At 35.4% G+C, this 16,055-nt stretch overlaps 2 protein-coding genes across 2 annotated transcripts in view; one reads left to right on the forward strand and one right to left on the reverse strand.

Moving 5' to 3' along the window:
• The first annotated feature begins 4,923 nt into the window (after window positions 1–4,923).
• LOC109111686 (protachykinin-like) lies at window positions 4,924–8,008 on the forward strand. Its single transcript, XM_019124652.2, has 5 exons — window positions 4,924–5,417; window positions 6,452–6,554; window positions 6,709–6,732; window positions 7,326–7,385; window positions 7,505–8,008. Exons 1-5 carry the CDS (start codon window positions 5,304–5,306, stop codon window positions 7,549–7,551), a joined length of 348 nt encoding a protein of 115 aa, XP_018980197.2. The 5' UTR covers window positions 4,924–5,303; the 3' UTR covers window positions 7,552–8,008.
• A 138-nt stretch (window positions 8,009–8,146) lies between these two features.
• LOC109111688 (asparagine synthetase) overlaps window positions 8,147–16,055 on the reverse strand; it is an 8,520-nt gene continuing 611 nt past the window's right edge. Inside the window, exons 2-9 of the mRNA XM_042776724.1 lie at window positions 15,869–15,970; window positions 15,636–15,760; window positions 14,730–14,859; window positions 12,925–13,031; window positions 12,014–12,114; window positions 11,819–11,900; window positions 9,929–10,084; window positions 8,147–9,848 (exon numbers count right to left, since the gene is read on the reverse strand). Of these exons, the coding sequence (XP_042632658.1) occupies window positions 9,639–9,848; window positions 9,929–10,084; window positions 11,819–11,900; window positions 12,014–12,114; window positions 12,925–13,031; window positions 14,730–14,859; window positions 15,636–15,760; window positions 15,869–15,970 (1,013 nt within the window). The 3' untranslated portion in view covers window positions 8,147–9,638. The remainder of the gene's footprint in view (window positions 9,849–9,928; window positions 10,085–11,818; window positions 11,901–12,013; window positions 12,115–12,924; window positions 13,032–14,729; window positions 14,860–15,635; window positions 15,761–15,868; window positions 15,971–16,055) is intronic.

Below are 16,055 nucleotides of genomic sequence, written 5' to 3' on the forward strand. Positions count from 1 at the left end.
AATCATTGTGTTTTAATAAGCTTTTGTTGTGCTTTAAAGAAGTACATTTATTTTGATGTGTTGACTAACATACTAAAGCACAAAGTACTTGATTATAATTTTACCATTTAAGTGTGTTATTCGATAAAACATGTTAAACACTTGACATACAAGTACATTACAATTATATTTTAGTTATTTAGCAGTACACTTTAAGCATGTTTTGAAAATAATACAATTGTGAAATTACATATAAAGATGTATATGTACACGTGTATACGTGCTACTTAAATGGATAAAAAAAAAGTCTGTATAAAACTGTATAAAATGTAAATAATAATTGTCAGAAAAAAAATATACTTAAAACTTAATATGTAAATAATGATTAAGATATGTTTACTCCATTGTATTATAAGAAAAAAATATGTCATGTTTTACCACATGGTTAAACAACATGAGTTTTCAAGTTATTAAATTTAAATATTTTGAAAATAGCATTTGTTTTTCAAAACAGAGTAAACCAACAAGAATACAAAGAAACATGAAACACATTTTCAACTAGATTTGTAAAAGTTTTGTCTTTGACCCGTGGAGTGATCAAAACAGCAAAGGCAAATCCTCTACAAAAGCACTTGTGAGGCTCCATTAGCACAGCGGCTCATAGTCACTGTATTCCAGTCAGGGAGTAATAAACATGGTTTAGGGTGACTGAAAGTGCTGCCAAACCCCCTCCCATTACACTTGGCAGGGTCAGTCCCATTCAGCCCGCATCGGGAGTGCAGTGTAAGTGTACTACCTTAATTAAAGTCTCTCTAAATGAGAGTGTCTCTTCTGCTGAATGGAAATGGGAAATCCAATAGAGCATCCAGAGGACATGAAAAATAAGAGGGAAGTTAGTTGGCTATTGACAGGACAGGCCTCATCTTTTCTGGTGGGGAGACCGGATGGAGTCACATTTGCCTGATTGCTTTATTTTCATTGAATGCCAAGCAGTTGGGACTTTGCTTGAGTGTCATAAGTGCTCAATAATGCTTATTTTATGCAGGAAAAACACTTGTATTTGTTGTAGTTCTTTATTAACAGGATGTATGTCTACCACAGAAAATATATTACTTAAATGAGGTCAAGCGAAACCAAAGAAAAATGTTGTTTTTTCACAGTTTATCATCTGCCAAGCCAACAAATTGCATGGATGATCGCTTAGAAAGAAACTATAGCGAGACAAAAGATGAATTAAATCAAAACAAAAAGCCTCTAAATGGGCTCGAATCAATATGGTTAAAATAGGCAAGGAAAAAATGACTCATGAAGGAAATTATTAGCATGTTAGTACTGCAAACCAGAGTAATCTGTAAATTTTATACTGGGTTTGAAAATACGCAGATATGAATTATAGGAGCAAATATGTCCACTATAATCAAGAGATATTGAAGAAGGAATTATAAAGAACATACATAAAAATACCAAGAAATAAAGGAAAGGAACGACTGTGTGTGCCTCTTGGGTTGAACTGTTCAGCTGTGCTAGGAATATATGGAAACAAAAGTGCATATGTACATTATAATTGCTTTACAGCTCAATTGCTCACTTCATATATTGAGAGAAATTGGAACAAGATTTTGTATCAGCCATATATATACTCATCTCTATTTACTGTGGATCCTCTCCAGTCTTCTCTTTAGCCAAAAGGACCAGGACGTATATATATATATATCAAGTGCTTGGGAACTGAAATATCATTAGACTTCAGTTTCAAATAGTATGTAAAATGTTTAACCAAGCTTGGAATAAGGCCAGGAAGAAGGAACAGTATGTCTAAGGCAGTAAGGAATAAGTTATGATGATGGTTCTCTAAGTTCATCTTAGTAAAAAAAAAGCATCTTAGCCAAAAGCAAATTCACATTTTGATGCAATCTCTTAAAGTCTTGATCACTGACCTCAGAATTATTTAATACCGAGAACTCTGAGGTTTGCTTTGAAGGAATGAAAAATAGAAAACTACGAACAAAACTTGACCTGCTGCAGATCGTAAAGCTTAGTGGTTAACGCAGGTCTGAAGGCTTCATCTTACAAGGTGAAACATTTCTTCACCTTCTATTCATTCTATTCAGCGCTTTATTCCTACTGTACGACAACAGAACACAAGACTAAATCAATGACAGATTATGAGAGCTTCACTCGAACAGAAAACAAACTGACCTCCCACACACTGACAACCTGCACGCTCCTGCAATAACGCTTGGACAAACAGATGACCTAAAGCACCAGGCTTTATACTACTGCCATTATGATAATATAACCTTCTGTGTTGAGGTCTGTAAATGATATAACAAAAAAATAAACTTGTAAAATACAAACGCAATCAATGTCAAATTAAATATTGGTTTATGCTTATACCATGGACCTCATCTTTTAACACTGTGTGAACTGAATTTTGGAGTTTTTTAGTAAAATATTTAGAGCCATTTTGTACTTGGAAATGGGTTGTGTTTTATGATGGCTCTGCATTGCTAAAACTGCATGCACTATATAGATTGTGTTTATAAAAAGAAATAAATGGTGCCTCTTATTCTGCTTTAACAACATAAGCAGAATAATTTAACCTACAATTGCTCAAAGAAAAATGAGGTATACTTGTGCTCTTGTAGAGTGAACACTGACCATTAGTACTATTATTTTCTTCACGGACTGTTTTCAACATCTCTAACTTTGATGTCAGATAGAGGCCTGACTTCTAATGCATTTTGGGGTAAAACTAAGAAGCATGTTTTTGGAAACAAGAAAATTGCATGTCCAACCCAATGTCATGGCAATTTGTACCTACTTCATGTTTTGACAAATTGGTGCCTAATTCGTACAATCTCATGTGTACATTTTTATGTTTTCCCATTAAATCAGTTTGGCATGTCCTCAGAATGAGACGGATTCATGCACAGATTCATGGAGTTTCTGGCAAATGTTGGTGTTGAGGTCTATAAATAAAAGGTAATGCATCCATCTCATTTTCTCTCTTCCATTCATCATGTCTTCTTGCAAACACACTTCTTCTTAATTCACTCTTCTCTTGTACCTTCCATCATCTGCGAGAGTATTTGAGAGTTCATATTTCTGAATAAACAAATTCAATATTAAACTGGCATTGGGAGCAAAAGTTCGGTTTCTCTGTAAACACTGGAGAACCATCAACCCACTGTACACTAAAAACACTGAACATGTAACTGATAGAGATTTTTCTATCTGTTTCGACCTAGAAAATGACACCAAATGCTATTAGTGCAATGAATATAATCCAGTTCATTATTACAAATCTTTTTGATCAATAAAACCATGTTTAAAGCAATAGTTCACCCACAAATTAATATTTCCTGAATATTTACTCATTCTCAGGTCTTCCAAGACGAGTTTGTTTCTTCATCAGAACAGATTTGGAGAAATGTAGCATCATGCCACTTGCTCACCAGTGGATCCTCTGCAGTGAATGGGTGCCGTCAGAATGAGAGTCCAAACAGCTGATAAAAACATCACAATAATCCACAAGTAATCCACACAACTCATGTAACTCAGTTGACAAATCCATTAAGATGTTTTAACTTAAAACCAGCTAAAATAAGTCTTCTATCTATAATATTGCTTCTTCCAGTGAAAAAGTCATCCCCTCTGAATCAGGAGAGAAATATGCACAGCTCAAGCACTGTTTACAAGCAAAAACAGTTCAAAAGAGTTCTAAACTAATATGTGGGTGAATTTTGATGTGAAAGGACAACAGGGGCTGGATTTTCTCACTTGAGGAAACATTATTATGGATTATGGACATGCATTTTTGTCAGAAGCGATGCTTTGAAATTAAAATGCCTTAAGGATTGATTTGTTTCTTTCAAACAAGCAGCTTTTCACATCAAGACATTAACCAATGGAGTGGAGTGGTGTGGATTACTTGTGGATTATTGTGATGTTTTTATCAGCTATTTGGACTCTCATTCTGACAGCACCCATTAACTACAGAGGATCTACTGGTGAGCAAGTGATGTAATGCTACATTTCTCCAAATCTGTTCCAATAAAGAATCAAACTCATCTATATCTTGGATGGCCTGAGGGTGAGTAATTTTTGGGGGTGAACTATTCCTTTAAGGCATGTTTTTAGGTTACCTGACTGAACAATACAGTGTGGGCTACGTATTTTATCTGGACAGTTGGGCGATTTTAGCAAGAAATAACATTTGCATACGGTATTAACACATGATTAAATAAAGAGACATCATTGTCGCTGATAAAGGCACTCGAGGTATGAAGTGCTGTTTGGGCTGTTTAGTCTCTCTGTGCACTGAGACAAGAGTCCTTTCTCATGGAAATCAGCCATGTCTCCACTTCCTCCGTGGGTCATCCACCTCCGTGTCCTCTCCCTGCTTTTCATCAAAAACACGAATTTAACCCTGCCTCCATTAAAGACTCAATGGTTTAAAAATGGCACACAAGCTTTGTGGGATGTGCGAAACACAAGCCTACTCTTAAAAATAAAGGTCCTGATTGAAACCAAAAGAGGTTGTATAGTCTCATGCCACAGGAGAACGTTTTTAAAGTTAATTTTTGGGTGGGTTTAGATCATCCGAGGGACTATCAAGAGCATCTTTTAATTTCAAAAGAGTCCTGGATAGACAAAAAGTGGGTAGCCTACTTTTAAGAAGAAAGCTTCATTTTTTTCTAGAACCTAATGCTTTATAACAAGAGACATTGATGTGGAGAGCCCAAAATATACTGGATCTCCCATGCCTCTTGTTAAATTCCTCTCGTATGTACCTTTCCGAGACCTTTCTGGAGTTGCTCACCTCACTTTGACGCAAACGAGTCATCTGCATTCACGTTTGCTCGCTTGTAGACGGAACTTCGTAAAAGCTGCGTCGAATCAGCCAATCATAACGTCACCTGTCTGCAGTCTACATGCTGATCAGCGCCCGTCCATAAAGTCACGGACTGCCCAAACAGCGACCATTTCAACTTTAGCTACTTCCTCTAGCAATGTGAGTAAAATATTAAAGAGGAGTGCTATTCGTCATTGTGCCTTTTAAAGCAATCTGACTAATACATTTATTTGTTTTATCGATTTTAAGCGTCGGAAGGAACCTGTCGCCTCCCTGTTGCTTTGCTATAAAGCCGCGAGCGCGCGTCAGTCCAGTCACGGAGGACGCAGTGAAGAAGTGTGTTATATGTGGAGGAAAGCGTTCACGCGCAGCTGACAGAACACCGTACTACACACTCCAGCGTTTAGCTTGCGATTTATACTTTAAAGTGCGCTGGGAAAAGAAAAGGAAAGTTACTCGGTGCAACATGAAATTTCTTTTACCTTCGGTAGTGATTTTTTTTGTTTTGTGCCAAGTTTTTGGAGAAGAATCGGGTCCAAAAGAAGACCTTGACTATTGGACAGGCAGCAATCAGATACAGGTGAGAATTTCTTCTTTTGCTATTATCTAAACATGCCTTTCAGACCAAATGAAATCGATTTTTAACAAATTTTAGTTCGTTTTTAGTAATTTTTAATGTTTTCAGGACCTTTCGTTATACATATGCCAAATTAAAATAAACATTTTAAAATGCATATTTTTTTTATCAAGTAGTCTCATTACATTGACTATATTTACTACATATTCATAATCGTAAAATAATAATAATAATAATAGTAAATGTGATAAATGTTAGTTATAGGCTATTTCATATAAAGTTAATTATATTTATGATACTTTTTATTATTATACCTCAACTTCATGGAGTTTATATTACAAAAGTAACAAGTGACAAAAAAGGGCACAAATTACATTGTATATAATTAAATACTGGGTAATATTTACGATCAACATTTTAAAGTTATTAAGTGGTTGTGCATATAATTGTACATCGTTATTATCGATTTGGTAGGATATAACCCTCTATTTAGTACTGAGAACGACCAAATGCAATAATTTAGTAATCGACAATTAAATAAATAAATAAATAAATAATAATAAATAAATAAATAGAATATGGGGAATACCATATAGCAGTAACAGTACTAATTATAGTATCATGTAATATGCGCTGCATGGATGATGTTTTAATTAGACTGACTGTAATTAGTCAGGACTGGAGCACAATAGTCACAGGTCGCTGTCCAGTGCTGAATTAGTCAGAGCTCTTACTGCTTGTTTGAATGGAGCGCACGTTTCACATTTGACATTGCGGATTGGAAGACAGCCAGGCACTTTGTCTTTCATGCTTTTTGTGTCCATTAACCGCATCTTTGCAAATACTGTACCTTGTAGAGTACTTCTGTGCTATAAAACGGTGTTGAAAAATCATGAAATTTTGTGAATTCTGTATCGGGATGAATTGGAGAGTTATAAAATACTGTTTGTATCAAAATGTATGCCAGTGATCTTCTACGGTGAGTGGCATCTGTCTGCTGGGGCTCTGACATTCAGTAATCAAATCATCTTTTGTAGGACGAGTTGCTTCAGGCGGATCCCTTCAGAGAGATACTAAGACGCATGACGAGGAAACCCCGACCTCATCAGTTCATTGGTCTGATGGGCAAACGGTCCTCTGGTAAGACCACACTCCTATATCTCAACTAATCTGCCACTTATGCATGTTATAAATATTCAGATCAGATTTTGAGAAGTTTTACCTAGAACGCAGCAGATTATAAAAATGCTTTTGACCTATAACTTACATCTCTTTCATTCTCCCACCCCCACAGCAAATGCACAGATTACACGAAAAAGTAAGTGATCTCCACAAGAACACTACTGCATACAATGCATATATTATTTCCTAAACACTTACATTTGCATAAAAGCAATGATACTTTTCAAGAGAGATTTACATATATAATTACATAGACACCTTCAGTTTTTTTTCCCCACAAAGAAAAAAAAAAGTTTTTACAACTGTAGGAGAAAAGAGAAAACGTTCAGCTTTACAAATCCTTGATCTTTGCAGGTTTTTCAGTCTCAGTCACACAACTTATTAAATATATATATCTTAGAGTTATAGAGGCACACAATTCTTCTTACTGCAAAAACTCACATCTTCAATATCTAAATATTCCACAGTAAAATAAAAACAATTGTAAAGACAAAATCAATTCAGCCGCACCCTAGACTTCAACAGTATGGCATCTATATCTATCTATCTATCTATCTATGTGTGTGTGTGTGTATATATATATATATATATATGTATGTATGTATAATACATACACACACACACACAGACACATAATATTATATAATATATATATATAACATACATTAATATAATAATTAATATATATAACGTTTTTAACATAACATTTTTCCCTTTATTGTCTTCTAGGGCATAAAATCAATTCTTTTGTGGGGCTGATGGGTAAAAGAAGCCAGGAGGAGGAGCCAGGTAGGAGCTACAAAAGCTCTCTTTTAGGTTTAGCGGATAAATCAATATTGTAATAATGCTAAAAAGTAGTAGTGATTTAAATATTGAGTTATTGTGATCTGTTTGTTCTCTCTTCACAGAATCATATGAATGGGGAACAGTACAGATCTACGACAAAAGGCGTTAGATAAAATGGATCATCGTCACATCCGCTTCCTAAAGGATCATTCCATTCTGTGATATTCATTATTATTTTTTTTTTATTCAGGTCAGAAATAATAAAAAAAAAAATCTTATTTTACATTGTGGTGATATGGCCGAGTCGCACCTGTGTGAGTTTATTTACATTATTTAGAAATGATCAGACGTTTTAAAACGGTCCAGCTGTGATCAAATGTGTTTCTGTCACAACATCTCTCCTGGTGTTGTGGAGCATTAAAGAAAAGCGGTGTCCTTTCTAAGGTTCTCAGAGATTTGTGCTGACAGTTTCAATACATAGTGCCTCATAGTGTTGTATAATAGCGCCAGTCCGGGTGTGATGTCCTGTCACTGCTACGAGCAAAGGTTTTGCTATCTTGATATCTCTGTGTGACTGTAGCTGAATATTAAAAATATTTTCTTTATTGGTGGAACTTTTAATTCCTTGTTGTATCGTTGAATGAGTGGTGCATGGCGCTCTCACAGTGACACACTCCCTCCACCTACAGCTCATTAGGAGTATTTCAACCAGCAACAAGTATCCTTTTGAAAGTTAATGAATAAAACACACATTACGACTGCTGTTTTGATGAAAGGATTTATCAATACCATGACCAGATCTTATAATGCAATAACTTCAGCATTTGTTGCACATTAAACCCAAATTAACTGAAAACTTCTTAAACCGTTCAGTATAGGAAGTTACAGTTTCTTCAAACATTCAAGCTACATACTATATTTACTGAAATTCATATTTCATTTTTTTTTTAAGCCAGTTTAAAGTGATGGCGCACCAAAGAAAATACAAATATAAAGAGTAAAAAAAATAAATAAATAAAATATTCATTTTGTAACCCTCAATTTTAGTTTCATATCTTAACACTAACCGTACTTTAACCAGTGCCATTCATTCAACTCTGAGGCAGATTCTTCAAAACTCATTTTATATATATAAATATAACTTAAAAGCATTTCAACTACCCAGTCAATTACTAACTTCAATTAGCTGACTATAGACACAAAAATACAGTCATTAAATTGTCAATCCCAGTGAAGGAACCTGGGATAAATGCATAGCTCAAGAACACAGAGACAGTTCATGAACTCCAAAGTTTGACCCTACAACATTTCAGCTTCCAGTCCAGAATATTACAAACACATAGTAACTTAAATTCATTACAGGACCAAAAAATACACATACACTACCATTCTGGGGTCAATAAGATTCTTTTCTTTTTTAGATAAACACAGTAACGACTTTAACAGTTACTTTTCACATTTCAAATAAATGCTGTTCTTTTGAACAATCTACTCGTCAAAGAATAAAAAAATAAATAAAAATGAATCAGTATATTAGAATGATTTCTGAAGGATCATGTGACACTGAAGACTGCTTCAGGTTTACATCACAGGAACATTTTAAAATATATTAAAATAATAAGCCATTTAAATTTTAATAATATTTCACAATATTATTTTCTACTGTATTTTTGATTAAATAAATGCAGCCTCAGTGAACAAGAGACAACCCTTGAAAGGTAGTGTATACATTAATTGCTACTAATGTAAAATAATAAATGAATATGGAATCTCCTTCAAACTTTCTTTCGTTTAATTAATATTAAGTTATCATAGTTTTACTAAAGTATCAAAACCATTTTAGAAGAAACAAAAGGTTACTCTGCCATTTTTTAAAGGGATTCCTTTAACCAACAAACTACACTAATTCACTTGTTTTGGTTTGCTTAGTTATACATTTAACCTCCATAAAAAGAAGAAGAAGAATACATGAGTGTAATGGAAGCCTCCGTTTATAGCTTTTGAAATGTATTGCATGAGCTGAAGATACGGTTTCACTCCAATCTTTAAAGAGCTTTCCTAAAATAGACTCAATTCTCTTTAGGAAAGACTAAAACCAACCTTAAAAAAATAAATAAAAAATAACTTTAGTAAACTGAACAGAAAAAGGTGATGCAAAAAATATATTATGGTATGTTTGACCTGGCACGTATGTGTGCAGTAGTGAATGTATGGTCTAGGCAAGGTCTGAAGCTTGATGTGGTCTGGTTATTTTGATTACTGGTCTTTATCTGGCTTGTAAATGGACAGGGTTCTGGCCGAGGGGTCAGTGGCCTTGATCCAGCGGGGCATCCAGTAATGTGGCGTCCACTCACAGCGGTTGGGGTAATGCTTCTCAAAGATCTGCCTTATGAAGAAGCCCTCTTTGGTTGTGGGAGGATTGAAAGGGAACCGCGTATTAGCCTTCTCCAACTCAGAGTCATTCACCTGAATGAGAAAAGAAAAATTAAAGGACGAGATGACAGGGAAGAGGCTTTAAATCACGGTGTCATGTGCAAGTGCAGTACCTCAGACTCGATGTGCTCCTGCAGGCTGCTGTACCAGGATTTCTTCATGGATGTCATACCATCACTGAAAGCCTCCTTCCTCCTCCAGAGAATCTCATCTGGGATGAGTTTCAAACCTTTAAATGCTTCCCTCAAGAGATGCTTCTCCACACCATCCTGCTCCAATCAAACAAGTTATTCAATCTGGTTACAGAAACCACTCATGTGAACTTTGAAAAAAAAAAAACGAAAATACAAGGTACACCAATAACTATTGCTCATATTAATCACTACAGTATAAAGCCTACTGCATCATATCTGATAAAAACTACAGAGCTTTGATCGTAAAACTAAGCATTTAAATATCATCTTATAGATATTAAAAAATAAATATTTTTGATATTAATACTTACATACATACATACTACATATATATATATAGATATATATATAAGTAGATTATATATATATATATATATATATATATATATAGAGAGAGAGAGAGAGAGAGAGAGAGAGAGAGAGATATTATATAGATTATATATATATATATACACACACACATACATATGATTTTATGCAAGTAGTCTGTTATACTATTCTAAAGATCTCATTTGATTTACATTAACACTCAGATTTTCATTTTATTTGTATGGCCATATAATAAAAGCAACTGCACCGAATTGCATATTCTGCTCAGTTTGGGCCACTGAATTAAATTGAAGTGCTTTTTTCCTGAGTATGAACTCTATATTCTCACTGCATCATACTATATGAGCCATAAAAGCCTGGGGTATCACAGAGAGATCCCAAGAGGGAACAAGGTGTAATCTGGGAGGATTTAAATCTCCTTGTGCCTCTCAGGAACCTGGCGGTCAGGTCATGCTTCCCCAAAGATCTTCCATCCACTGCACTGTGATGCACCGCAATGGCAGAGACATATACTTTCAAAGGGGAGGGGAACAGCTTATGCTTTAACTTTTCTTGCTGGAAGGAAAGCACAATGCTGACTGGACATCTCTGAGGGTCCTCTTGGCAAGAGGAACACCAGTCAATGAACAGATACCACTTCAGAGCATAGGACTGCCTGGTAGAGGGGGCCCTGGGCCTGAGTGTCTGTGAGGGGCCAGAGAGGTTTGCCACATCCCGTCCAGAAGCCAAACATGCAGGTTCCACAGATCGGGACATGGGTGCCAAAGAGTGCAACTCGAGGCAATTGATGCGCCACTGCAGTCGAGGTCCCATCCAGGAGCCCAAAGCTGTGTGCCCGTTACATACAGCGCCCCAGCCTGTCCTGGAGGCATCTGTTGTGACAACAACTTGCCTCGACAGCTGCTCCAGGGACATACCTGCCTGTAGAAAAGCAAGCTCCGACCATGGGCTGAAAAAGCAGTGACCTCTACGTCAACATCTTGAACAGAAGCCTGTGAAGGGACCGATTCAAGACCTGCAGATCCAGGATAGGTCGTAACCCACTGCTCTTCTTGGGTACGATGTAATAAGGACTGTAAAATCCCGATTTCATATTATATGGACAGAGAGCTCTATTGCATCCTTCGCCAAGAGGACTGCGATCTCTGCATGCAGGACAGGGGCATCCCTGCCCATCACAAACGTTACAAGGATGCAACTGAACCTGGGAGGGTGCCTGGCGAACTGAATCGCACAGCCGAGTCGAATTGTCCGAATGAGCCAGTGAGACAGGTTGGGGAGTGCTAGCCAGGCTCCAAAGAAAAAAATCAGAATGAGTGGATGCACGCCGCCATCTTGTATAACCTTATGTACGGGGAGTGGCTTGGCATGCAAATTCCAATTGAAAGTGGTTGTTTTTCATAATGCTCAGAGATGATTGGGCTCCCAAGGGAGACCCCTAACGTCAGTGTCGACGTAATGGACTGAAAGGAAACCCACCTTAGGCACTCTCATCTCTTCAGGCAGAGAGAGGTAGTATGCGGTGAACCTATGGTCCAGGAAAGGCACTCTCAACTCCAGTCTAATGAAGACAAAAAATAAATATATAAATAATTCTGCAGTGACAAATACTGTGAAAAATGACCAATCACCAATTTTCGATTGGAAGAGTAGGGAAGGGACATGTAGTCTTACCCATGTGCAGCTGTGGTTCTGTCTGCTCTTAGCACATCAAACAGATAAAGCTCTTTCAGCAGACGCACACTGTCCTCTGCAGCTGCTTTAGGTGAAGGCGCCTGATTCAAAAGAAAACAAACATTCAGCTGAAAGCTCGACAGTCACAAAATACAGCAACAATACATGACACTAAAGACTAACATACTGAACACTGAAGTTTGATCAAAATAATTGTGCTTAACTGTAATGATTGTGTATATCAAATATCAAAGTATATTTAAAAAGCTGATAAAAATAAACACTGTACTCATGGTAATATAGAGTTCACTTTAATGACTAGTTTCATAACATTAAATTAAAAGTAACATTTAATTAAAAAGTGCACTGTAATAATGAATGAATGAACAAATTAAGTGTTAAAGTACATTTAAAATCATTGTTTTAATAATCTTCTGTTGTGCTGTAATAAGTACACTTATTTTGATGTGTTGATCATATTAAAGCACAAAGTACTTGAAGTTTTACTCCGTCATTTGAGTATATCGATATTTACGTTTAACCATTACATTAACAAATTAATATTTTAATTGCACCAGAAAGCACCTACATAATAAAAAATGTGTAATTACAAGCTTCAAAAGAAAAGACATTAAAGTATATTTTAGTATAAATAGATTCTTGTCAGTACAGTACAGAAGTACTTACAAAATTACATATAAAGATGTACTTAAGTCCTATTTAAGTGGTTCAACCTCCCCCACCCCACAAAAACCACTCTAAAGTGCAGCTAATTGCATTTAATATAAAATGAAACTATAATACATTTTCATTTAATTATAAGTTACATGCCATGAACAAAAACATCAAATTCAGTTCATACTAAAGTACTACTGTAAATATATTTAAGTTGATCATACAATAAAATGTACCTTATGAAAGTAGATGTAACCTTGTGTCAGCTCATCTGAACCTTCACCTGAGAAAATCACAACGCTGTCGGTCTTCTCACGGATGTACTTTGATATCAGGTACATGCCTGCAGAAAAACACAAACAGATGTCACTGAACAACCTTTTTTTTTTTCGGAAAAACACTACTGCCATCTAGTGGTAAAAAAACACTACTATCATCTAGTGGCTTTGTTGGATATCACAAATCTAGCAGCTTGCTGAAGAGAGGTGTGCCTAGGGGTGTATGTAGCCATCATTTCAGAAGTGAAGGGGACAGAAATGTCAAATGTAATACTTTTTTTTTTTTTGATGTTTTGTTTTTCTCTTATCTCTTATTTTAATTGGTTAAGAAATCAAATACACTGCTGGACAATAACCAATCATTTTTATTCTATAATACTTTACTGATATATTCCTAATGACAATTTTATGATTTGTTCATACTACAAACACTTTGTTTTTTATTGTTATCACAGAGAAAAGGCAGAATAGTTTCTATACTGTAATAAATGCAATGTCAATTAGCACTGCATTATTCATTTTATTTATTTTTTTGTCTGTTGTTGGTGTTTTATTAATCACAAACCATATATTGTTGCAATCATGTGTTTAATGTCTTCACGTTTCATCAGTCCAAACATTTATGCTTTTCATTCAGCTTAAACAGCCACTGCTGTATGCTTTCGTCCATATTAGGGATTTCCTGGTACATTATAAGTAATTACTTCTATGAGTCAATCTTGGACTTTCTGTGTGAGAGCACCCTCCTATATCAAGTATGAATGAAACAGACACTGCATGAGAGTGTTTAGCGCTTAATAATCAAACAAGTATGCTGCACAAATCCAGAAAAGTGTAATCCACGTAATCCATGAGACAAACTAAAGAATTAAATTACACTTCAAATACATTCTTTAAAGATGTTTTTTGTCATTTTATGTAGCTTTTATCACTCTGATGTAAGTTCACGTGCTCGTTTTTTAAATCAGTTTGGTTTTAGTTATTTGATGCTATAAAAACAGTGTGTGACATGTTTGTTGTCATTTTTTTTTTTTTTTTTTTATAGTGGGATGGTGGGTAGTTTTTTCATTCTTTGTGATCACATTGACTTAATCTGGATATGAATAAAACATCAGGTCATGCACAGACTATCCCGTCTCTTTGAATTTAAATCTAGATTGATTCACACCAGCCCTTTATGTGAACACACTTGCCTGAAAAAGTGCTGGGGACGAATTTACATGTGTACATGGGTGTGTCATTAATTTAGGTATTTTTTTTTTCCTCACCAAATATAAATGAAGTTGCTTTTTCAAGAAATCAGAAGCAGCCTTTTTACACGAAACGAAGGGAAAGAACACTAAGAGAAAGTGAGCAGAGAAAACAGATGTGTGAACCTGACTAACTTTCTAAGCAGTATAATGCTGATGATGCAAGTTTCAGACCCCCATTATATCTAATCCAGAGAATTCATGTGGTCACATGAGTAGACAAAAGGAAAGGTAGTCAACTAAACCCCAAAGCCAACCCGCTTAGGTCTATGGGCACAGTGACAAAAGGACAGTTTCATCGACACTTTCCAAATGTTTAAGAGAAATTAATACTTTACTAAAAATTCTACCACTAGTGTTATGCAAGTTATGTGGAGACGCAAAGGAGAAATAAACTTCACGTTTTGTTTCAAAGAAGAAATTGATTAAATGATCATCTGGATCATCTAACTATTTAAATGTATTGGTATTATTATTTTTTCCCCATTTAGTATGATGAACTTGTGTACTCACCGACAGAAGCACGCAGAGTAGTGATGTCATAACTCTCCAAGTGAACGATGACTTCCTCCAGCGCACGGATCCCCTCCTCAGGGGTGAAGTTCACCTCATGGTGCTCACTGCCAATGTGCGCTGCCACCTGTCACACAAATATTTATATATCTTTATCTAATGGTCAACCTTTTAAAAAGGCAGATCATCAACCTCAGAAGGTCACACTAATTTTTATTCGAGCTTTTTAAAAAAACAATTTACACAGCTTTGTACAATGACAGTTTCAAACCCTGATGTGTGTGATTTTGTAAGTTTCTATCAATAAACATTCAAGTTTAATTGACAATTTAATAGACATTTTATAACAGTTTTGGATAAACTTATATTTCCCATAAATTAAATTTAATTATTTTTTACAATAACTTTAGGCTGAAGGTTGAGCTTGATGAATCCAGTTTGTGTAAAAAAAAAAAAAAAAAAGAAAAAAAAAAAAAACACTTCCTATCTTCCTGTCATGCTGACAAATAAGTCTCACATCTTCAATGTCATAATTTTAATGAATGTTACAGTTTTTGTAATGGTGGTTGCATACAAAATTTGGGACACAATGAAATGTTTCTGACAGATAAAATCAGTTAATTAAAAAATATTTGTATTTAAATGGATTGAAAATCAGTTCAAAATATTATGAAACTATTTTTGATCACTATTGGTCAATACAGCATGTGATGAGTTTAAAATGTGCTACTTTCATGGTAAGTTAATCATATTTTAGATAACTGTTTAAATCAAACATCTAATCTCACACAAAAATACCTTGGATTGTGTTTTATGTTAATTATATAATATTACAGTTGATTGTTTATATAATGCTTTAACGTTTCCTATACTTACGAAACATGCTTCCGGCGTTCAGGCTATCGAGCGAGCAGCAGCAACATCTGGACTGTCTTCTGCACCGATGGAAAACGTCTGAATGGGATACGGGAGCTGCTCTTCGTTGGCCAGTTTCACAAGTGTAGCAGCAACCAGACTTGAATCGAGACCACCTGGGAAAAAAACCAAAAAAACATTATGGACAGGCTGAACATAAGAAAATAAATCAGATTAACTAATCCATTAAAATCAAAAGCAAAGAATTAAATGATCACAGGCACCTGAGAGCAGGCAACCGATTCTTCTGTGAGCCATCAAGCGTTTCTTTACTGCATCTTCAAACAGGATCCTAATGTTGCTCTTGACTGTCTCCAGTTCAAAGCCTGATGAAAAGAAAGAAACTCATTCTCTTTAATAATGACGATGATGATGATAAAAAAAAAGAAGCTGAATAACATTTAAACCACA

The sequence above is a fragment of the Cyprinus carpio genome, chromosome A19 (genome assembly GCF_018340385.1).
Source record: "Cyprinus carpio isolate SPL01 chromosome A19, ASM1834038v1, whole genome shotgun sequence".
NCBI lineage: Eukaryota > Metazoa > Chordata > Actinopteri > Cypriniformes > Cyprinidae > Cyprinus > Cyprinus carpio.